This window comes from Apteryx rowi, unplaced genomic scaffold (assembly GCF_003343035.1).
Source record: "Apteryx rowi isolate R43461 unplaced genomic scaffold, aptRow1 scaffold_304, whole genome shotgun sequence".
NCBI lineage: Eukaryota > Metazoa > Chordata > Aves > Apterygiformes > Apterygidae > Apteryx > Apteryx rowi.
The window spans coordinates 361,763-386,311 of NW_020449464.1; the positions used below are offsets into that span (position 1 = coordinate 361,763).

General features: G+C 39.2%; 1 protein-coding gene across 2 annotated transcripts in view; it reads right to left on the reverse strand.

Moving 5' to 3' along the window:
- Nucleotides 1–8,574: 8,574 nt before the first annotated feature.
- NEDD4L (neural precursor cell expressed, developmentally down-regulated 4-like, E3 ubiquitin protein ligase) overlaps nt 8,575–24,549 on the reverse strand; it is a 160,811-nt gene continuing 144,836 nt past the window's right edge. For both annotated transcript variants that reach the window (XM_026070140.1, XM_026070141.1), the window contains 10 exons: nt 23,821–23,942; nt 22,885–22,955; nt 20,776–20,871; nt 16,352–16,425; nt 13,628–13,688; nt 13,174–13,233; nt 12,553–12,660; nt 11,461–11,557; nt 10,774–10,846; nt 8,575–10,077 (listed from right to left, as the gene is read on the reverse strand). In XM_026070140.1, the coding sequence (XP_025925925.1) occupies nt 9,975–10,077; nt 10,774–10,846; nt 11,461–11,557; nt 12,553–12,660; nt 13,174–13,233; nt 13,628–13,688; nt 16,352–16,425; nt 20,776–20,871; nt 22,885–22,955; nt 23,821–23,942 (865 nt within the window). In that variant the 3' untranslated portion in view covers nt 8,575–9,974. The remainder of the gene's footprint in view (nt 10,078–10,773; nt 10,847–11,460; nt 11,558–12,552; nt 12,661–13,173; nt 13,234–13,627; nt 13,689–16,351; nt 16,426–20,775; nt 20,872–22,884; nt 22,956–23,820; nt 23,943–24,549) is intronic.

Consider the following 24,549-nt stretch of genomic DNA (forward strand, 5'->3'; position numbering starts at 1 on the left):
AATATCAAAATGGTTGATTGTTAGACACTATTGACAGAGAATTGTCAAAGGCAGGAAAATGCACTGAAATTCAGTGTCAAAGACTTGTGTTACTAAGGTTGTGATATGACATAGAGGCTAAAGATGATAGAATTAGACCAGTGTGTGTTTGTTATTAATAGATCTTATGTTTATATTGCATTGCACTCTAAGCTGGAGTCTACTCTGTCAGGCTAATGAAACACCCATAGAAAACTGCAGAAAATAAGTCAGGTAAAAAATATGAGATGCATTTGATCAAGAATACATTGAATTTGAACAAGGCTCTTTCAGTACAAGGCTAGGGAAAATAATAAATGGGTAATCATCAAGAAATTATTTATCTTTGTGTTCCTTGTATAGGAGACGTTTTGAAATAGCATTTCCTGTTAGGTTGCCATAGCAAACCCTGGGTGCCTTTCTCGTGACAGTATTATGCGAGAATGTAAATGACAGTGGTTTTATGTAGCTTCAATTTTGGAATGAAAAAGAGCATGAAATTCTGCTTGTCATTCAGCAGGAATTAAAACACTCAAAATTGCTGAAACAGAAAAGAGGTTGGCTTTGAGAAGTGAGCATGGGCCAGCATTTTAAAGACATTTCAGCTTTTGTGAGTGCAGTAGGTTTTTCAGTACCCAAATATTCATTAAATACAGTTCTAACCATAAGTCCTCAACAATAACTGTAACTCCCACGTTGATTATTGGTCTACTGTGTGCTCCCTACCCAATTAATGTCTGACTATCCATAATGTAAACAACTATAATGAATTTCTGGGCATTCACACATATGCGTTGCAAAGTCTATCTGCCCAGTTACTCTGCAGAGCAGCTGAAGTGCAGCCAAGCACCACAACACACAAGGAGAGTGGTAGTGGCAACAGATGCCTGATGCTGGCCCTACTCTGTCCTTTTTGGCTTTTTTTGTTGTTTTTGTTTTCCTCTAGCTACTCCCTGGCAGCTGGGGTGCAGTGTTTAGTTTCCATGTGTATGTTTGTGTTTCCATCACACAGGATAGCCAGGTTCTGCAGGCAACCCTAAGCACTTGCAGATGTTCTTTGCCAACCTGTAGAGTGGATGGACTTGCATTTTAGTTTTGTCAGTGGCATAAATACGACCATATTGCTGTCACTTGTTTCTTCCCTTGGCTGGGTCTTGAGCCACTGCTGGGACTGGTTTCTGCTGGAGTGACCCAGCTCCAGTGGCCGTCAGCATCCAGGGTCTCTTGCTGTGTCATTGCTAGTTTGAGCGATGCTGTGGGAGGCAGAGAACTGCGAGTCCGCGTGGGGATCCAGATGAGTTTGTAGGAGGCGCCTCTCTGCCAGCCTTCCAATAAGATGCTCTGCTAGCAGTCCGCTGCTGTCAAGAGCGAGACGCGGCAGGCCCTGTAGCTTCCCCGTGCTGTTTGGGCATGGCGCTGTAAGCCATGGCAAGCAAAGAAACCCATGGACCTTGCGAGGGCTGTGCATGGACACCTGCACCCACCTGCTATCACTGAGCAGCACAAGAACTGGGGCACAGCAAAGTAACGGGTGTCAGGTGCAAAACACTCTTTCGCACAGCACATGTTCAAGCATGCTTTGCTCAAGAAGCTGTGGATGCTAGAATTTCTCACTTTTATCAAAAAGTATTTATTTTTTTAAAAAAAGGGAAAATTATTCAATGGCTATTTCTATGCCAAAAAAAGATCCTCTACTGTAGTACTTCCTTGAGCTGCATGTCACTTGTATTTGGAAGTGCATTTCCTAGGAGTACTACTGCTTGCCCTACACTCGCACTGTTCCTGCTGAATCTGTTAATGGCTGCAGACATTGTGGTCAGCTGGAGCTTTAATTACTTGATCTAGTATGGCTCTTCCTATTCTGATACCAGGGGAGAAAAAAAAAAGAATTAATTTTGATATAGTATAAATTTTTTTTTGGTCCTGTCATATCTGATGAATTACTGCCTGAAGAGTAGCAAACCACCAACTTTCACTACTGGAAATGATAATCTAGTCATTGCTAATATAGTTACTGCAGCGTCTCCTATGGGTGGCTACAGAGTATTGTTGATACATATGTATTTATTTGGGATTTTTAATGTATTAGTTTTTTTTTAATGGCAGCAAACCCCTCCTCAAAAGATGTATGCCATTGGCACAGAGCCTGGTAGAGTAGGGATTAGCACAAACATCCTTCGACCACTGAGAAAGTTGCATTGCCACCATTAATTTTTCATTTCCATTTGGAAATACAGATGGCATTACAGAGGCATGGATAATGTTGGAGGGGGACAGGATGGGTGGCTTTTGTAAAGCGTCCTTGTTAATCTTACATTTTGGTATTATCTATCTATCTTCTTTGTTAGGTTATAGTACAAAGATGTTTGCTCTCACAAAGGAGTACATCGAACCTGCTACTGAGCTATTTCGAGCACAAGAGACAGCGCAGTATTAGTTGACAGAATGAACTGAAAAATGCCTGGAGAAGAGGGCAGAGCTGGGGGAGCCCCGCAGAGAGCAGTGCCTGAGGGAGGAAAGGACAGGTAGGCACAAAGGTCGTGCAGATATATAAATGAGTTGCTGCTTGGGGGTCAGGAACAAGGCAGCTGGAACACTTTGCAGCAGAACCAGAAACATTGAAGCATGAAGCAATTTACTGTCTGAAAAGTAAAAAGTTCAGTAATGAACATCACCCTGTTCTGGAATACATTGGCTGTACAGCTGAAGGGCAAAGAGACTGTTTCTATTAATAAGGAAGACTAAGTCGCACTGAGATTGCAAGCTGAAATGATGTACCATAATATTCCCCCCCCCCCCCCAAAATCCTCAGTTGCAAAGCCTAATAAGCTAAGTCAGCTAAGGGTGGTTTTAGGTAGTCGTATGGCAGCATTAGGGTGCTCACTAGGAACTCTGTTCATAACCAGTATTCCCATCTATGGATAAATCAGACAGTATTTCTGATTGACATCAGTGTTTCTGGGTTGAATTAAGAGATTATTGCCTAGTCACCTTGTCTGCCTTTGCTCCTCTTCCAGTTCCTGGACACTGGCTTAAGCTGATGTATATGTTTGTTTGTTTGTTTGTTTTCCCCAGCTGTTTAAGCTTTTTCAGCTTTTTGCAGCTGAGGGTAGCTGCAAGAGAAAGCTGCACGGTCCTTCATGTATGTTAGTGCAAGTCAGATCACTGTCCCAGGTAGCAATGCTTAATGTGAAGCTCATAAAAGCCCAGAGACAGTTTATGAGAGCTAAATTGCATATTAATTCTCTAATTAAGACTAACAGATAATATAATCCAGTTGAGCTGTATCTCCCTTATGCAATGATACTAGGAAGGGAGGCAAGCAGAGGAGGAAAATACCATATTCCTAAGGTGAGCTGATAAGTCAGAAAGATGACTTGGCTTAAAAAAAACCCTAAAAACCAAGTTGTTAGGCTGTCATAATGATTAAAGGAAAGGCAAAATTAATTCCCTTGCTGTTAGTGAAATATGATTCTTACAAGTTTGAATTGTAGCACTGATTATTAATACAAAGAAGATAAGCATTGATGCATAGACTTGCATTGTTAAAATAAGCTGTGTTTCATTTGTTGAATAAGTTATCATACTTTGTAGTATATGCACTAAAATTTGGGGGAGGCTTTTTTTGTGGGCTGCAGACAACTATTGTAAACTTGCAAAAAATACAGTAAAAATGATAGTGTGAATGTTTTGATTTGAGGCATGGCTTAAAAAGGAACATTTCCTAAGTCTGCTGCTTATATGCTCATTGCATACTTGGATAATTCAAGAATGGAACTGCTCAGCTGGAGCACATGGAATATTACTGCTCTTTTATTGGAAATTATGACAACAGGTGCGATGCCAATAAGAAGTTGGGAGAGATGGAAGTTCTGTATCTTATGTAATGACACTTCTTCAGAGAATACTGCATCATCACTGACCTTATATTAATTGTTCCAATACTTACTTATAGATTGAGAAAAGTTATCTTAAATAGTGCCTTGTTAAATTTGTTTTGCATCAGTGGCCCAGAACTTACTATTAACCTCTCAGGAATACATTATTTTTCTGCTGAAAACATAATACGTATTACTGTTTCATGAAAGTGTTGAGGATCACAGAGGAAAAAATGGGAACCACTGTTTTTGATCACTTAAATAAACCAGGTAAAGATGTGACTACAGTTAGGCTCCAACAAGGACCTCCGAGGCCTTCCAGGAAATGTTGACCTTAAAAAAAAAATTCTAGTATTAACAAAACAAAACAAAGCTTCAGTTAGACAAAAAATATATTTGAAGTATAAAATGCTCTAGCTTCCATAATTCTTTATTAAATATTTAATAAAGTTGCATCATTTCATTACAACAACTTCATTTTGTCACATTGAGCTTTTGCTGTCAGGAAAACAAACTACAATTTCCTTCACTTAAGAAAATAAATGGAAAAAAAGATTTTTGCCCTTAAACAAAACCTTTCCCCACAGTGTATCAAATCCAACCACAGTTTAAAGCTATTTTAATTGTGAAAATGAGCATTATCTGTAAGTAGTATTTTTAAAATCAATTTTAAGGTAGTTTAGCATAATTTTGAATTGCTGCCTAGTATGAGGCAATCTTGCAAAAAAAATTATGAAAGAGTGAATTTATCATCTGGAATGTTTGAAACTCTTATTCACCTTTGGAGATATTAATGATCTCAGGTTTAAATTTGATTAAAAATTTTAGGTTCACAAACACAGAACATAACAACATCACTTTCTGGAGTTTTCCATTTGGGTTCTGAGAATCATAACTATCCACCATGGCATGGTTGTGATAGAGCTGCAGTGGAGACGGACTGCTCACATGCCTCCTTAAATCCAATAGGATGGATTAAAGAAGTATAAAAATGCAACACACACATGTACTATTGTATGTGGGTACATACAGTGTATATTATATAAATATATTATATATAAAAAGTTAAGAAAAAAGGAGCAAAGGCTACATGAAAATAATATGGAAAAGGAAAAAAAAACATGTACGTGGAAGATCAGTGTAGAAACAGATTGGTTAGAAGTTTATATACAGACATATGACTAAGTATGACTTGCATTGATGGCTGTGTTGTCTAACAAGGTTGTATGTGCAGTATAACAGATCTGATAGGTATGTAACATTAATATGGTTAAATTCCAGTTTTACAAGTTCCCCATGCATTTCAAACATGCATCACTTTTTAGTGCAACATCGTAACAGGTATCTGAAGACTGTAGGGGTTTTGTTGTAATTTTATATACAAAAGGAAGAATTTTTTTATTATTAAGAGAAGAAAATTAATGTAATTTAAGATGTCCAATATGGTAATTCTACCTTTTTTTGCACTATATAGATTGATAATTAGCTCTGGCGTTCACATGGGCTTCATTACTTGTTTTTAACTATTAGGAATGCAGACCAACTATCCAGTTTCTCCCCCCATTCTGCCTTCTGCTCCCTGGTTTTGCATTCCTAAACACAATTCCTGGTCCTTTTAGGGACATCAGGGCTTCACCTATGGCATCTGAAAAAGGTTACCTGAACTCTGCAGCCAGGATCGTGGGTCTGAAAGGGCCGAGCACATAACACAAGCAGTGCGGTTTTCGGGGTGTGCTAGCGGCAGGGCTGGGCGCTAGGTGCGTGGCCACCAGGTACAGCAGCAGCCTCTGCTACTGTCTCGGCGCACACTTCGGCCAACACGCTGCTCGTGCTCCTTTCACTCAGAAGTCAGAGATGGAGCAGTCAGGATGAGAGATGTGGAAAAAATAACGTTAAAGTACCAGATTTTGTTACTTCTGGATAAAAAGAAGCAGTTTCCAGCAGCTAGCAATGGAAACTGGAGTTACTGTGATAGGTATAGTGTATATTAGTTAGCAACCTCACAGGGCACTTGGGTCTAAAAGCCTTGACATAAACAGAGGTGACAGCTACAGGGCTCCATATTCTATAATGTGACTAAAGTTTTTATGAATTAAGGTTTCTCAAAAGCAGGCAAATAATGCCATATGTACCAGCTTCATGATTACTATTCATTGACCAAACATTGGAGCTGGATAGAACCTATTAAAATACTGTTGGGTCATTTTGTGGAGAATGGGCTGAACTATGAGTATACAAGAGTAAATCCAGGCAAATCACCTGTGTTAAGAAAGGCACTGTATTATGGTACAAGTTCCATTGGAGCAGTTGCTTTATTGTGTTTTAGATGCTATTTTAAGTAAATGACRTATTTAGACACTTCTTTCTAGAAAGGTTGCTTCAGGCTTCGCTTTGTGCATTTCAGAAGGACTCCAGACATCTACAGTGCGTTAGAAAGGGAAGTCGGAATCCAGTCCAGGATCTCAGTAACAGCACTTAGGCTTTATGTTATGGAGCTGTGTAGAAGAAAATGAATTTTCTCTGCAGGTGCTGCTTTGCAGAGCTAATGCCATATACTGAGCCTCATACCATTTACTGCAAAACTGAAGGTAAGTCCCCGGGTTTTGACACACTATAGGAGATCATAACTTCTTGGCTGATGCAAAGGGCATATCTGCCCAAGGGTTTAGCCATCAAGGTAGCCACCAATAGTACATTTTAATAGAGATTTCCATCAGCGCAGCTAGATCCATGTAACTACACTGATGGCTAAAACCCAAAATATAGACCAAACCAGGACTGTTATGCATGCAACTTTCTCAGTAACAGCCTGTTAATTCTAGCTAACAAGAAGGTTTCTGATACACAACATAAAAGCTTTATGCAACAAAGGGACTGGCCTGAGCAATTTGCCTCAGCTTACCCTACAAGTAATCAAGCTAATTTCTGGACAGAGAACCTAGATTATTTATGGGCCCCAACAAGAAATGGATCATCCCACTTCTACCATGAAAGCACCTGCAGTATTACAAAGCTGCATCCCTAAAGGCAAAATGCAGTGCTGTAATAGTGTAGCTAACTAACTCAGATACCAGAAACTAAAGAGCTGGCAGCTTCCTGCTATGTTCACTGCGACTATGTTCGCTCGATGGCATGTTGAACAAACTGGCTCCAACACAAAAGCTAGTGGAGATAATCGTGGTACGGCACCAGCTCTGCACTGAGGGTAGCAGGTCTGCAATGCAGGTGGGAGCATAAGAGCAATTAGCATTTATTTTACTATTTGCATTCATGGCAAGAAAGCCAAAACAGCACAAATGTCACCATGAGCTGTACAAGCCCATCAGGGACACTGCATATTAGATTTCATTGACACTGTTGCCTGAGTTAGTTCAGATCATTTCACATGGTGCAATCAAAACTACCACACATTAATGGCATACCTTGAGGGACTCAAGGGCTTTCTTTGTAATGCTAAACTTCTTCCCAAAAAATGAAAAATCTCCTCTCTCAAACTAAACCAATGCAACCACACATCAGTTAGTTAGGCTTCCTACATTGCAATTCACTCACTACTGTAATACCTAGTGAATTCTCTGGAGTGTCTGTCAGTTTGTGTAGACAAGTGGATCTCAAAGATGTTAGGCTAATTCACTCTAAATTTTCTRTAGAAACCCACAAACATAAATGACCCCCAACAACAAAAAAAGCTCTTTCTAGTCTGATGTCACCATGTAATTCTTGATAACTATTAGCATCTATTGTCTGAAAGGACTTTGCTGTAAATAAGTATTAGTAAACCCTGTTTTAGAATTTGAGGATGAGGGAAGGGACTAAACCAAGATCATAAGAGGAATATCGGATTCAAAACACAACCTGACTTCTGGTTCCACCCCAACTTAACTACTGCAAGATCACATCCTCTGCTTATACATGAGAGTGTATTTCAATTCCATAGCAAAAAATCTCAGGAATTCCTAAGGTTCTGATACATGGCACTGGACATGAACGTAACGTCCAACGACATAAAAGATCCTTCACGTAAAGAGATTTAGAAAGAAAAAAAAAAAAAGATTCTGGAGTATGACACTTCCCTAGAGGAGCCCATGCTATAACGAGGCAATGCTTAACATATAGAAAGACAGTGTAAATAACTGGATTTAACTTGTTCTCTCCCCCCTCCCTCACACCCCTTCCCATTAGCCAAATCATCAGTATAGTGCTGCCCTAGTCCACTACTTTCTCATGTTTAAGCTTTTCTGCTCACCAAATGCAAAAATGTCAGAAACCACATTTCATATAAAAAAAAAAGAATCCTAACCTGTCTTCAAATAAAAAAAAAACTTCTCCTTGTACCTGTTAGCTCTCCAAAGTTTTTGCTAAGACACAAACATTTGCTGAATGTTACCACCATTAAGTTTTCTTCCAGTAGCCTTTGTAGCTAAAGTATTTACATATGAAAGTTTCTGCCATCAAGGACTCTGCCACTCATCAGCAGCAGTACAGCTGTCATGGGGGGGAAAAGAGCAGGTAACAAAGCTGTTGGCAATGAGGTGAAATTTTCTGTTTTGGCATGTGGTATCTTGCCTGGTAAGCGCTAAATGGATTCTCGGGGCAGGGGGACACAACCCTATACACAGTAAGTATATGGGCAAAACTTACAAAACAGAACATGATCAAATTGCTAAAGCCATACGCTCAAACCTACTCCTGGTCGTATGGTAACCATTTAACTTCAGTGGATCAAACGCAAATCTTTCACTTTTAATCCATCACACAACAGATGCAACTCAGACATTATAGTTTAAGCATGCAACATGTCATAGTAACAAAACTGATTAGATAGCAGTGTATATTAAATAAATCTTTGTGATTAAGTAAAAAATCACAAAAACAACTGGTGAGAACATGTCTGCAGGCTCAGCTCTACATCTGTTTTTTTTCTTTTATACATCAGCAGCAGCCAAATTCACAATTGATAGATATTGCACCAGAAAGACATGTGCAGTGAGAAGGAATATAATCACATTAATGTTCATGATAAAAAACAGATATGACTTCCATGTGTTACATAAAGTGCCTTTAGAGTTGGTGCAGTTAGAAACAAACAAAAAATAGTTATTTAGTTATCATTAGCAAATGCATACAAATAGGAGACAAAACAGATCTGTTTTCCATAGTGCCAAATCACGCAGTGTCAGGTTTCATTCAAAATGCCTCCATTGCAAACAGTAAAGAGGAAAGGATAATAAAAGAATCACTGTACAAAGATAATGACAGGGTTAAGCATATTTTCCTAAAATCATTAATGCCAACCCTACCCCAAAATGTTTTATAGTACATGTAAATATTACCAAGGAATAATGAGGCAATTTCTTTACTGAACATGAGATTTGGCATGCTATGTTATGATTCTCTCTTGACTTTTAACTATTCTATTGATCTATACAAAAAAGCAACATCCAATCCTTACTTCTGGATACAGAAAAATATTTATGTGCTCAGTGAAAAGGTTTTTAGAGTTGCTCTTGATACAGCCCATGAACAGAAAACTTCCAACATAGCTTTCTCCTGTTTTCTTTAATGGTTTGGGAACACGAGGCTCAAAATGCGCTTTGAAAAAATGACACTGGCATCAAGTCTGGTATGAAATTCATGTAAGAAAAATGCTCATTTTTCCAAGTATATGATATTTAATTGTAATGAAATAAAATCTGAAAATGTCTAAATCAATTAAAAAGTAAACATGAGTTGTAATACTATACCTGTAAAATGATTAATTCCATTCATTGTCATTAGAAATTATGTAAAATATTTATTAAGGGCTTTGCCTACAGAGGCACAACATAAATAGAACAAGTCTTGCTGAAATGTAATCAGAGTACATGTTAACCAGGTGGTAATTTGCTGTGGAAGTGTCAGAAAAACAATCCACAGATTATAGTTCAAACTTCTGAATTTAGGCAACTGCACTGTAGAAGTGTTTGCTCCATGAACCAACATTGTGCAACTGTTCTGCCATAGTCACTCAGAGTCCGTTTGCAAATGCAAAAGTGCAAGCAGAACTTGCTTGAAGGGGGGGGRAAAAAAGTAGCCGTTTTAATCCACTCCTTCAAATCCTTGAGCATTTTCAACTGCCATAAGTAGCTTCTCTCGTAAATCTTCAAAAGATTCATAAAGAGGTAAGTCTAGGCGATTAAAGCTGAAATTTAGAAGGAAAAGAATAATTTAATAATAAAAAAGGTACATAATTTTAAAGAAACAGAAAAGGTTAAATAATTTGGAGGCCTCAATAGAGGATATATCTTATTGTCCAAGTGGGGGAAATCTCCTACAGTGTCCTTTGCAAACCTAGCTAAATGCTTGTGTTTTCAAAATGGGTTTTCAGAAATAACCATCTTCCTTCTTTCTTTTCGGAACTGAATGTGGGAATTTGTTAAAACCTGCTTAGAAAAGGAAAAAAGAAAAAAAAGAAAAAGCATATTCAGCTGATAGGAAACAGCCTTCTGACAAAGCTGAAATGTTTTCAAAGACTCAGCAGAGATGTTCTGAATTTACAGGACAGGCTTTCTACCCTCTGGGGGAGAAAAAGAATAGGAATAAACACCCAAAAGAAGATTTTGAAAAGGTCCTGTAAAATCTAAAGAATAATTGAAAAGTGAAGAGGGTGGGGTGGTTTTGGAACATTTTTGTTTTTGTTTTTCCTTAATAAAGGTTTTTATTCTACAGAATGGTGTTTTTTATGGCAAGACGACCATTCTGTGGCTGTGCTTTGTTCAGTCAGACTTTTCTGAGTTCACTGAACCACTTACCAGGAAGAGGAGAAAAAAATCACTGAAAATGAGAAAGGGAACATGAGGAGAGTAAAAGGCTCTAATTTTATGGCTTTATGACTTACCATGTGTGAGCTCTGGGCAGTTTATCAGGACTTCCCCATTGCTCTATTGTAAACAGCTGAGGACCGTTTGAACCTGGTTGAAAATGAAACACACATGAAATTTAAATTACTGGACACTACAGAGACTGCCTAAATGTTATTTTCAGAATTAAATATTTGCACAAATTATATTTTCAGTTGGTACAAATTAGCTGGTACAAACTCTCTGAAGTCAAAATTACATTAAAGCACACAGAAATATTGTTACTTATTTCCACATCCAATTAGTTTGTTAAGTTCTTTGAGCTACCTTTGCATAGAGATGCTGTAAAATTCCAAAGAAGTAAGTTCAGACATTAACGTTGAAACATTAATGTGCTTGGTAAGAACACAACCTCCTCTTCCTCATAYGTCATGAGTAGTATTCCTGTTGACAGTCAAAATTTGCTTAGTGGAAGCTGATCCATCCCTGGGCAAGGAAAATGCCTAGCTAATACCTGCGGTGTCCAAAACTGTACTCCCTCTTTAGGTGCCCCCCCAAATTCTCCACTGCTCATGGCATCAGGAAGGAGAAAGCTTCAGCTGGGGTCAGAGCTTGGCTATTTCTGCACTCCAGCAGTGCCCAGGGTTTCTCCTTGATGTGCTGTGAGCCTGTTCCTGCAGCCCTTCCAGAACGGAAAATGATCCGGGCAACGGAAAGAAGCTCACCATAAAGTTCAGCAAATCCATTCATAGGCACGCGTGACGTCCCAGTAACAAACTGCAGTAATCGAATCCGTTTTTCGGCATCCATCAGTAAAACAGCCTATGGACAAACAGACACAGCGTCACTGCCTTCTCGCCAATATAACTGTAGATGCCATCGTTAAAAAAAACAAACCAAAACTGAGTAAATTATATTTGTATTAGAGTGCAAGAACTAGACATATGACTTTGAAAGATGTCATACGGGCAGCATGCCAAGCTTTCTATGGTTAAACAAGGAGCATCCTTTCCTCCTGCCATCGGGCCGAAACCGAGGAAGAGACGCTGCACCGCAGCAGCTGAGCACCACGGACRTGACTCGTCTCCGTGAGGAGCGTCTCCTTTGCACAGCCAGGGACCCTCATCTGCCAGGAGGCAGGTGCACAACAGATGCGTTATGTTTATAAACGTGCCGAACAGAGCGAGTAGAGAAATGCAGAAGACGACAGAAATACCCTGAAGATCAGAAAAGCGGTCCAAAGGTTCAAAAAAACCCAGATCAGGGTTATACTATACGAGGACCTCAGAGTCAAAACTTTTGGGACCATCTCGCCATCTGGATTAGTGAAACTTCGTGCTATTGTGGCATGGTGATTGCTAGTACAAGTACATATTCTTCATTTATACCATACATGGTCATGAAAATGACATAAGAAACCTGGAAATTAACTTTGAATAGTACGTACTAAGCTGCAAGATTCACATAATTTTAAGAAAAATAGCCACCCCTTTGAAAAGTAGAAATCTATTGCTATTATGTGAAAAAGTATTTTAGTAGTTTTTTTGTGAACATATGCTTCTCATAAAAATATGTTACTTCACAAGTACTTCAAGCCATTTTAGATAAAACCAAAGATCCAGACTTCATAGCTTGGGTCTATTTCTAGCACAGCGGCTAACGAGTAGCACCACTGCCGCTTCCTGCATGGAGAAACGTACTCTTCAGCAGCGCTCGCGAAGAAAACACACAGACTTCATTACAGGCTCCACAACACAGCGAGGTGCCTCCGACTTTTTCAGAAACACAGAGAAGCCAAACGTGGTAAGCAGCATTACCTTCCAGAACCACTGGATCACAGGATGATTTGGGCAGTAACCGTTTTTGTAGATTGTGTGTTGTCTCCAGTCATTAACATCAACATCTCCAAGGCCGCACATCAGTAACTACAGACGGGAAAAATTGTCAGGGTGTTAATCGAAGATGGTTTTGCGGCCTCCTGGGCACGCTAACAGAAAAACCTGTTACCCTCTCCCTCTGTTTGCCCTTTTAAACAGCTAAGCGGCGCAAACACAAAGAGAGGTGGATGGGCTTCTCTTCAGGAGGAGTCTCCGTGTTTCACCTTACTGGCGAAAGACTGTACAACGTAAGTGTTATGCGACAGCATCTTTTGTAGCATTTTGCTCAAAACACATATGGCCAATGTAGGCATAATGGCATTAATTCAGCAAGCTCCTTTACACATACTCAACTGCCTCACTGAATAATTAATATTTTTGTGCTTTTTATTTACTAAATAAATTCATTAATTAGAGGAAGAAAATCCTCATTTCCCACCATAAGTAAAGCATCTTTGCCTCCCAATTCAGTTACAATTCAGTGAATCCAGAATATAATGCATCGATTTGCAAGAAGCATTACTGATCTGTTGTCTCTAGAAGGCAATTAAACATACTCACCTCTAGCTCATTTTCATCAAAAATTTTTATCAGATCAATAGGAAGAAGTTCTGTGAACCCCTAAAAGAGAGCAAAGCAAAGTTAAAATCCTCATACCATTTAAAATTATATTTTTATTTAACAAGATCTTTGACTTCAGGGAAGGTAAGTAAATGAAATATACAGTTGTGAAAGTATTATGAATCTCCAATTTAAAAATTAATCACTAAATGATTTCAAGCTCAAGTAATTTAAATTTGAAAGAGAATGACCATATGAAGAGAAAAATACAAAACCATAAAACATAAGCATTATAGAGCTCGTGCAATCATCCAAAGCTCCCCACTCCCTCAGTCCAGACACAGATGTATAAGAAGTCTGCATAAAAAACCCCCCATGACTCTGGACTCTCAAAAAAATATCCATACACTTAAAAGATTTTGGGGGTGAAAAGCAGCAGCTAAGAGAACCTTACCTCCAAAAAAGCATTCATTTGCTTTTGAACTCTATTTACAAATCTCCACTGGATGACGAGGCTGGAGCAGAGAAACAAACACATTTATTAGAAGACTGAAAACAAGTTGTTTAGAGATTTTAACTACCCTCATATTTTCAGTTATCTCCCCTCATACTCTGATGTTAAGYAAACAGAAGTTGGGAAGGGAAAAATCCCTCCAATTCCTGCTGAAGTTTTCCTGTCTGTGAATGAAAATGAACAGCCTTTTCTTAATGGTTCAAATTTATCCTGCGTGACTTTTCAGATTGTTGAGAAAAAATCACTGACTAGTATAAAGAAGTTTAGCAATGAATATTTTCCCTTTAGCATGTGACATTAAAACTCTGCACATATAATTCAACTTTTTTTTTTTAGATATGACCTTTCTTTATCACTAAAAAGTTTTGATGTAACACTAGCAGATGACATGCCATAATCTTTTTGTTCCTATGGATATTAACTCAAAGATGAACATGGTAAAATGGCTTGCTTGTGGACTGAAACAGCCTAGAAATTCTTGATTTCTTTATAAATAAGGCTGTAATTTAGACCCCGGATGTTGTATTTTCTGTTAATATTAGGTACCTAAATAACTAGACATTTTATTCCCCCAAAGCTCTGGGTAACTAACAATGCCCAAAGTTGTCTGCAAAATTTGGGGACAGTCTGTCAATAAACAGACAAACAGATAGATGAATAAAAACTGCAGTATCGACAGAAACTGCTTGTGTTTCAGTGCTAACCACCCACTGCACAAATACCTTACGGGTCCTAGGTTAATGCTTTAGAAATCCAGCTACTTTCCTACTCAAGCAAGTTGCATGCCTAATTTGTATGAATATTACAATTATAATGTTTGCCCATCACTTTGAGGAGGTTCTTATTAGAAATGGCAGCAAGTGTTTGTTGAATTGGTTATTTTATATTCTGGTAGGCAGAAAAACTGAGGAAGCCTAAAACTAAACATAAACAGCCTGTTTAAATTTGGCCAATTTTTGATAGTGGCACTGGTACCACAATCACGGATCTAGTCTGTGCACCTAGCAGAGAAAGATGACGGGATGATGGCCACTCTAGAAAGCAGCTTGGGGCTCATCTTAACGGAGGAGCTTTGGGCCACGCTCTGGAGAAGCACGTTTCCTGACTATGTAGGGGATTTCAGAAAAAACAAACTGTTCAATTAATTTATTCTACTTTTGTTCTTATACTGGACAATGTATATGCAAACTGGAATGTTCAAAAATGGCATTACAGCATTGRATAGTGTTCATTTGATGGTCACTCACAATGCTTAAAGAAATAATATAAAATATGTATTTTTAATTAGTAGCTATTTATTCAGTTTATGTTTTCATTCTTTCCTGCAATAAATATTACATATTAATAAAAAATGTAAATGAAATATCAAATTTTTGTTAGACAGTGATTCTTCATTCAGTATCCACACTATACCACGTGTACTACATACACACGAGAACGCACCATTTGGGTGTTATGGGAAGACAAAGAAGCAGAAGTAAATTTACCCTTGTGACTACACCTGTAGTGTTTTGTTTTGTTTTTTTAGCATACCAACTAGAATAGTGCTATCATAAGGGAATTCCAGGGAAAAATTCTATGAAGAATTTTGATTTACATAAGTCATTTCCAAATGAGAGAATGCAAACAAACTGTTGATTTTAAAGATATAAAACAATATTGTGGCTAGCCATGCAGGAAGTATCTAGATGTACGCGTAATTCAGTTATGCATCTTGAACTGCACATTTTCAAAGAGCTTTACTGCACTGTATTGAGAAGATGGAGGTAAGAAATGTTTATGTCATCTAATATTTTGCCTCTGCAAATACAACTGATATGCCTGAAAAACTAAAGATTTGACAGCATAAACATGTTCCTTGCCATCAAAGTAATAGCAGAAAAGAATTCATAAAAGCAGAAAATTCTTACTGTTCCCCATTACAGTCAGGTCATGTACTACAACACTGCAAATGAGACTAACAAACAAGTACACATTTTTTCTCTTAGGAGAAAAATACTTGAACACGTACAGATCTCCTGAGCCCTTCCGTGAATGACAATCAAAACGGCAAGCAAATGTTAATTTCATAAATCGCTACCCTATTTCCACTCCTCCTCTTTAGCCAGTCTAGTGTTCAGGTCCGGACTCGATTTGTATTCTGTGACCTTGCAGTCCGTCATGCAAAACTGCAAATCCCATGGTGGAAAGTCACCGCTACCCTGGAGGTTTACGAAGCAGAGCTAGTTGCCCATGGCATTTAGTCAATAGACAGTAAAAGGCATGAAATTCGGTGAAATTTGTATGTCTAGTTTAACATTATAGCTACTGCATCCAAGATGTGCCATTTCTTTTCACCAACTATAAAGGGAGTCTGGAGTGAGTAATTCGCTCAGAGCAATTCCACCCCTTCCTGAATGTTCCTCATGACAATACGCCACGAAAATACTGTGTTTCGCATTGCATGTCATGCTCTACCTCCATTAGTGTAATTTATAGAACAATTAATGCTAACATGCAAACTTGCTAAGCATTAGTATGCAAACAAACTATGTTAATAAAGGCTTTTCTTCTCACTGATGATCTGTTGTGCTGCACACTGCAATAACCGCGGTAGTTTACATTTGAGACGAGCACAACTGTGCTTTGTTACACTCTGGATAAATTCCATAAATATATACGTACTCAATGTATTCCCTTTTGTTTTCATTTGTTACCATGATTTCTGACCCATTTGGCTTCAAGTCAACTTGATACGTCTGTATTTCAAAAGAAAAAAACAAAACAAAACAAACGACATTACTTCAGACTTATTTCTCATGAAATCCACTATTATTGAGCAGTGTTTTAAAAGTATCATCACAATATTATTATTCCATAAGAGCTAGAGACATCAAGATATTCCACATTTAAAGATGGCATCATTAAGAACAAATTATTCTATGATCACTCCTAAGAATGAAGTCTGTGTCATACTCATTAGCTAGTGAACAGACAAACCATTCAATACCAAACTTTTAGTCCTTAACAGCAGGTTCACTTGGGTAATGAAAACACAGATTATAGGTTATAAAATGGCAAAATCTTATAGATTGGTCACCATAGAGTGTAAGACTGAAAAAAAACAAATTCATAACAGTTCACAAGGAAGTACAGCAATTTCAAACAATACATTAATTTCTGAAGAAAGTAATTTATCAGCAAGAATTCAACAGAATTAATGCTGGATAGGTACCATGAAAGCCACGGCAACCATGAAAGTTGGTGGCTTTTTTTTGTGCGCCCACAAGAGAGCTGCCAAACCATATGCTCCACAGCAGCAGCTATGAAGAGGCATTTTTCTGAATGCAGATCTGGTGTCAACATACAGCGCAGGCCCAAGATTGGATTCCCTGTTCATGCAGGATGCAGAATGCTCATTCGGGTAGGAGAAAAGGAAAACCAGCTATTTTGTTGTTGTCATGTTGCTGCTCTGTTCCGTTCAACTTGCACCACCAGTTTGAAAGCGTGGTTCTGCCAGCAGCAACCAAGACGTGACTATGCCCCCAAATTCAACAAAGCCTTTTTCAAGCTGTTACTAATCTCAGCATGATTAAATTGGATGTTATGGTTGGGCAAAGGTAAGATAGTAAACTCATTAACTAATATAATACAGGGAGCTGTCAAAGAAGGTGGCTGGAAAGCCCTTTGCAGGGCTGGATTAACACTGAATGCTCCAACAAACAGAAAAACAGAACAGTAGGTCTATTTGGATAAATATGCATGTTATTGTGTGGAAAAAAAATAAAGGACTATTAAGAAAAAGCTATTAAAACGGAACCTGCACACCTCTGAAACATATCTGGTTTTGTAGTTCCACAAAGATCGGAGATGACAGTCCAGAACTAAGAAGTAAAAGGGTTGCTGTACTTTCAAGATTAAATAGGATAAAGCTATTAAGGTTACAGACATGATGGTGCACACAGATGGCAGAAGGATTTTGGGCTTTTGGATTTTTTTGGGCTTTTTTTATTTCAGAGCCATTAAGATAACAGACAAAGACCTTTCCTTTCTCTACTTTTTGAAGAATACTCTCCATCCTGTACATCTTTAAAATATCTACTGCATACTTCTTTGTATGTAATTTCTTACTGAATAGTAAGAGCTATCAAAACCCTTTTGTTGGTTATTAAGAAAGGAAGGGTAGTAACAAGAAAAGTGTCATTAGATTTTTTTTTTTCCTAACTCCAGAAAACGTTTGGGTAATAAATGAAGCATAAGGAAATACTGAAGCTAAGAGCAATGCAGACATCTCAGTCTTGTGTCCCCATGTCCTTGTGAAAGCAGGTCAATCTCTTAAACGCTTTTCCCGAGGGCACTTCTATCCAGTTTCAGTAGTTTTAGCAGCAGGTAAGGCAACATCTCTCGACTTCTAGTAGTTCCCAGAGCGCTGGCAGTGGCTGGTGGCGCAAGCAGAAGCAGCTGATGCTGTATTGAGTAGCCAGTATTTGCCATATTCTACAGCTTCTGAATTGCTGGAAAACCTCTTATCTGCATTGTGGCTGACAAGAAGCCTCTAGCGAGACAGTCTCCTCCTCACTGCATCAGATCCTGTCCTTGTACTGCTGGGCTTCTTCAGGCTTTTGCTGGGTAAAGTTTGTCATGTGCCAATTTTGCATCTCACCAGAAGACTGTATCTATTATATCTACCACTGCTGGAATTTGTAATTTTAGTGAGCTTATATATAAGTTAAAACAGGAGTTAGTCAGGAGAACTAAAAATTCATTCATTACTGCTGCTGTAAAGCTACCTAAAACTGTCATGTCCCGCTGAGATACTGGGGGACTCTGTTGTCAGCGCAGCCCCTGAAATCTGCATTAAAATAATTAGAACAGAAGTGACATTTCTGTCAGTGAGATGGGCACTGGACAAGCACGCGGAAGTCCTTTGCGCACCAGAGGTCCCTCCAGCTTCAATAACCAGAGTACAGAACTGGAACTTGTGCTGCTGCTGGAGCATTGTGTCGTTCCTAGATTAACAGAGGATTGATCCGTTTTGTGGATCCCTAGATTAACAAAGACTTTACTCTCCAAAATTTAGATATACCTGCCATATGATGGAGGAGGACTCTACAGGCAAGAAGGTGAGAAGAAATGTTGAAAACAGTAACTAAGACATTTTTTGATGCATTTATTTCCAAAGAACAATCCATTTCTCTAAAGAGGACATAGAAAGATTGCTTCAGGTACTGTTGTTATAACTGTACCAAGGGAGCGTTAAAAAACAACCCACACATATTATGTTCGAGACAGAAGAAATTATAAATCCCGTGAGAACAACGCTTAGAAAGATTTAATGACAAGAAGATAGACTAAGAAATAAATCAGGGAGTTTCAACCTGTAGCTGTTTATAAAGGCAGTTTGCAAAGCTTCCCCGACAGTGGAAGGACAGACCCTCTGCCAGAGTCTGCAATTTTCTTTTTTGTTATTATGATGCGTCGCTCTTTAGTGAGGACGTACTCACTGCTTATACAGAGTTGAACTGCTGAAGAATGAAGTCTAAAAGATTAATGGTTTTGTAATCATATGCATCTATTGTAAATTAAATCAAGATCATTGCTGGCAATAACAAAATTAGCTATTAGAAACTTTAAAGAGTTGGAAGAGCAAGAAACATTTCCAGTGAGTTGACTGACCTGAAGTCAGAGAACAAACTTCTGCCAGCAGAAATGAAAGCTGACAGTAAAAGACAATTCACTATGAATAATTTGAAGTTAAATCATTACAGAATAGAAAGTAATAAAAATTGACCAACGAACAATCCAGTGCATTACAAGAACGTTTCTTCCTGTGACTTTATTGTTCTTGTTATTTTCCATGTAATACATAATGGAAAATACACGTAATTTCCATGTATTTTCTATTAGTTTCCATGTTAATGCAGGAAAAAGGTAGTAAGCATTGAGAAATGGATCAAAATGTTCTTGTCAGGACATTGTGTGCTTATGTTGTGAAATTTTGCAGCCTGGTTTAAAAAACACACTGTGGTCCTCAATACAGAGGCTGGGACTTGGAGTCGAGAGATCTAGGCCTGAGAGTTAAACATAGACTGAAGACAATAAAAAAGGACTTAAATGCTTATAAACAGATTAACATAAGAAACACATCTAGGTATTATAAATTCCCAACATTATACAAAATACAGTATGTTTTGTCATTAAAAGCATGCATGCATCACAAAATGGTACAGCTCCACAGCTAGTAAGAAAAACAAAAAACAAAAAACCCCAAACCCAACGACTATGGTAGGCAAATAAGTTCCAAGCTGATATAAAACAAACTATGACTGATTCGCCTTTAGGTCCTCAGATAAAATTTAACATGTATACCTATTCATGGGACATTTATTTGTACCCAAGTTATTCCATACAGAAATTGATACAGATCCCTGAAGCTTGGTTTAATAGGATAATCTGTAAAGGCCGACTGTAAACCCAGGACAAACTGTAGCATAAGCTGTTGCTACAGCTTCTACTGATAATATGAATTATGGCTTCAGCTGATAAATCATATTGCCATTGACTCATTTCTCAATTTTTAAATGCGTATGTAACACTTTCGGGTTGTAACAGAGAGAATCATCCATCGATTGCGCACCTTTTTAAAATATGCATACTTCTTTTTGTTGTATCATCTGACTGTGTAACATTAAAGACCAAACAAAGCAACTCACTGACTGTAATTCTAGCACTTATCTTGTCTGTCCAGAGTATCTTCTACCTACAGAACCCCAAACCGTCCCAGGTTGAGACTACTTTCTAATAAAAACTGGTAACACCTTCTTTATTACCTGTTATTGCGAGTATTTTAGTCAGGTTGAAGCACTGCGTTTCAGAAAGACGCGGTACTGCTCACTGCCAAGAACGCAACTTCCTTCCTTAGCGTCTCCAGCCGCAGGCAGTGCAGGAAGAAAGCCCGGCTCGGATTTAAGCCTGCCTGTTCCAATCAGCAACCATCAGCGGTTCTGATCGAGTTCACAGACCACGAGACACTGCTCAGCATTCAACTACTTTTTGGCAGCAACCAACAGTAAGATGGAAATACAGATTTTTGGGTAACTTTCACATACCTGTCCAAAGTTTTCCTCATCTATGCAAAACATGAGATCCAGCTCTGTAGGGTCATTTTCCAGGATCCACTTCAAGGAGTTGTAGTATTCACTATCCTACAGCAGATTACGATTACACAATGCTTATAAACGTGAAGATCCAAGGTACAATTTAGTTTTAAAATAAGCAAAAAAATAAATAAATCTAAAACTAGAACTCCAAAGGGATTGGAAGGATGAGAACTCATTTATTTGCACAGCTACAGTAAAGCTTTATTCATTTGTATTTTTCTTAGATGCTATTTTTTTTATTTATGTAACTTGTCTGAACTGGCTTGGAATCATGTTACTTACACAATACTGTAAATCAGAATCTACATATATGTTTGGTATATATGTATACTGCAGTGTGCAATAATCGGGTAGCAAATGTCTTCTCAGATAAAACCATACGTTCTTTTCAACAAAATTTATGTACCATTTTACTGCACAGATAATTCAAGATACCCTCTAATTTCCTGAAAGGCTTTTCTTTCCTGAAAGGGTTGTATCTTCGTCTTGCGTTAGGTTCATAATTAAAGACTGAGCCAGGAAAGAAAAGGAAAAGCGTAGATGTAGCTACAAATAAACACTTCCAAGCAAAAGAGCCACAACAGTTACAAGTTTAATTACAAAATAAAGTTAAAACGTTATTTAGCCACGTATGCTTCACAAAAGAATGACCTGCCAAAATTTAGTGCTTACGACAGAGCAAGTGGGAGATGGAGCAGAGATTAGCAGCTGAAGCAGTGTTTATGTCCGTGACTGAAAATCTGTCAAGCTCTAAAACACCAACAAGAATCAGCTGCGTTTTATTCCCCTTCTACCGAGTGTGCTTTCGACAACACCGAAAAACCTACTGCAAAGCTCAGAATTCTGAGGGGAAAAGGTTTCCCAGCTGCAGGAACGACAGGCAGAGCCTGGTTCTGCGGGCCCGAATCTCAGGTCCCCGTGGACAGGCGTCATGTGCGCGCGGGGTCGAGGCTGCCCTGAGCACGAGCCGCCTGCCTCTGCGCCGGGACCGGGGCTGAGCCGCCCGACCCTCGGTGCGGCAAGTCTCGGGGAGCACAGGGGGCGCGAGGTCCGGCTCACGTCCGAGTCCTGCCACACAGACACCGTGGAGGCCACCCTGGACGTTCCTGTCCAGATAAACTATTTTGTGTAATGAGCTAAGAGAGGAAGACGTTGGAAGTGGAAAAAAAATAGCAGCTCTGAGGTTCTGCAAAGTCAACAGCAGCAGAAAAAGTGGACAGGTCTCAAAGGGTTAAAACGACAAAAATAGCATCATTCTGCTAACTTAATGGAAACCATTTATATTTAGCTGTTCTATACACCTGAAATGTACAGTCTGGCAGAGTATAGACGGTACCAGTACAGTACTGGTACCAGTACATGTGTCTACACTGGGGATCTGCGGGATCGATCCTATTTATCCTTGTCCTTCATTTTACAATACGAAGTTAGAGATGACTCCCTGGTAAAACAATTCGTTTCTCCCCCGAGGAGCTCTGAACTCCAAAGTACTCGACAGCGATTCACGTTGCAGGAGTGGAGGTGGAGAAAGTGCAGGGAACCAAACCGGAGCATAAATAAGGGCATAATCTGTGCTGCACTCATCAAGTACGTGTTGGAGAAAACTATTCATCACTTGGGAATACTTTCCTCTTCCAGCACTGTGGGTGACTCCCCTCACTCTCCAGGCCAGAGCTAAGGCCTGGCATCGCCTCTGCCTGCTCCCGTGGCAGAAACCAACCAGAAAGCAGCAGAAACCGTCCATGGCGCTGCTTACAGCAGGGAGAAAGCTGACACAGTGGGAAATCTGAAAGCGTAATTAGCACCTTATGTCGCGTTTCTTACTCATCTCTCTTCTCCCTCATCCCTAACCACTGCTAGTGCGCTGGTCCTCAAACTGCTGTCCTAGCCAGGAAAAATTGTATTAAAAAAATAAGTAGGTATCTTTCTCAAGTTCTCGCACCTCTAACCTTGTGTTTTCCACCATGCAGTTTCCGGGAATTGTTGGCTTTTCTAAACCTCCCCAGAGAAAACACTCACAGAATTGCCAATGCTGATAAGGTTCAAGTGTTATCTTACCACTGATTCCATGTCTTTCAAAGTTATTGGTTTCCCCAGCATCATCTTGTAAAAAGGTCTGATGAAGAAGCCTAAAATAGAGGGACGAGCATTACATCCACTGTTCTGCACTTTACCTTTACATAAAGATGCGATTACTCAAGGATAACACACTATCGTGTTCCTTAGCTTGCCCGTGGGAAAGAAATCTCCTGCCAGCAACAGCGCTGTAACTGCCCAAGTTAACACAGCAGTCCCGTTTTTCATTTAGGCACAGAAGGCCCAGTTTTCCAATTACAAGAATCATGCCAGTGTAAGTTATGTTACAGCTTTGAGGTAGAGAGACGTAAAAGACGGGGAATCGAGCTCAAAGTACATCAGAGCGCCATTTAAAATTGCCATTCTTCTCTCCAAGGAGATGTTGGAAAAGCACCACTGGGAGCCGCTGCTGTGGTGCTGCACTGTCTCTAAATAAAACATAGTCAGCTTCTAAAGTCTGTGTGCTTGCTTATTCTGGGATTTCAAAGTTAAGCAGAAATCTTCTTTTCTCATTAAATCAATGCATAAGAATTTCACAGATGAAAGTATCCTGTAACTGACACCCACACAACCTCATTGGCTTCAGCTGGTTTGCACAGAAACGGCTGATGCAGATTTAGTAATTACCTCCTTTAGGGACAGAGCTCATTTAGCAATGCTGATTCTGTGGGGTTAGCAGGAGTGGAAAAAAGAACAAAACATATTTGTATATGAAACGTATTTGTCGAGCAAGACACTGTCATTTTGACAGAGCCACCAGTCAAAGTAGGAATGCAATTTCCAGAGGTTCCAGTTCCATTACTTGCACTCAGACTTTGTCTCCTGAAATACTACACACTAAAGCATATGAATTACTCAAGTGATTTATTTAATAAAAATCTAGTAACAGTAACATAGCCATAAAGTGTAATAACTCACCATCTAATAGCTTCCCATGATATACTGCCAGACCAGCAACCCGTCCAATAAATGTGAAATACGACAGATGATCTTCGTTACAAAGACCTGAATTAGGATTAATCTGAAGTGTATAGTTGTCCCTTTTTGGGGGAGAAAAGAAAAAAAATATCTAAATAGCCAAGTCTTTAAATAACCAGATACTCAGATATGTTAATAAATACTTGGAGCTTGGAGCCATTTCTTGTCTACTTTTCCAAAAGTATAATACTCTCTATAATACTCTGCTGTAGGCAGCACCGCATACTGCCCTACCACACACAAAAAACCCTAAACAGGTCATTTTTACTGAACACATCTCCCATTACAGGATCACTGAATTGCGCTGACGTGGGACCCGGGGCAAAAAGATGGGGAAGACAAAGCCATGAGCTTACAAGCGAAGACTGGGCTTCAAGAGGCGCCGCCTCAGCTCCTCGAGCACGTGGGTTAGCGCACGGCTTAAAATTCATCATTACCGTACACAAGCAAACTGGAGGTATTTCAATGAATAAGAAAAACATCTACTTCAAAAAAAATCCTTCTTCACAGATTAGGAATACGCTAGAACATGGTCTCGGCGCTGGCCGTCCCCGGCAGCGCGTCCCTGCGCGGCCCAGGCTGCGCCCAGCATTCCCATGAATGCCGGCCCGGAGGGGCAACAGGGATCGAAGCTGGTAATTTCCAGGTTCCTATGACAGTTCTCCAGAG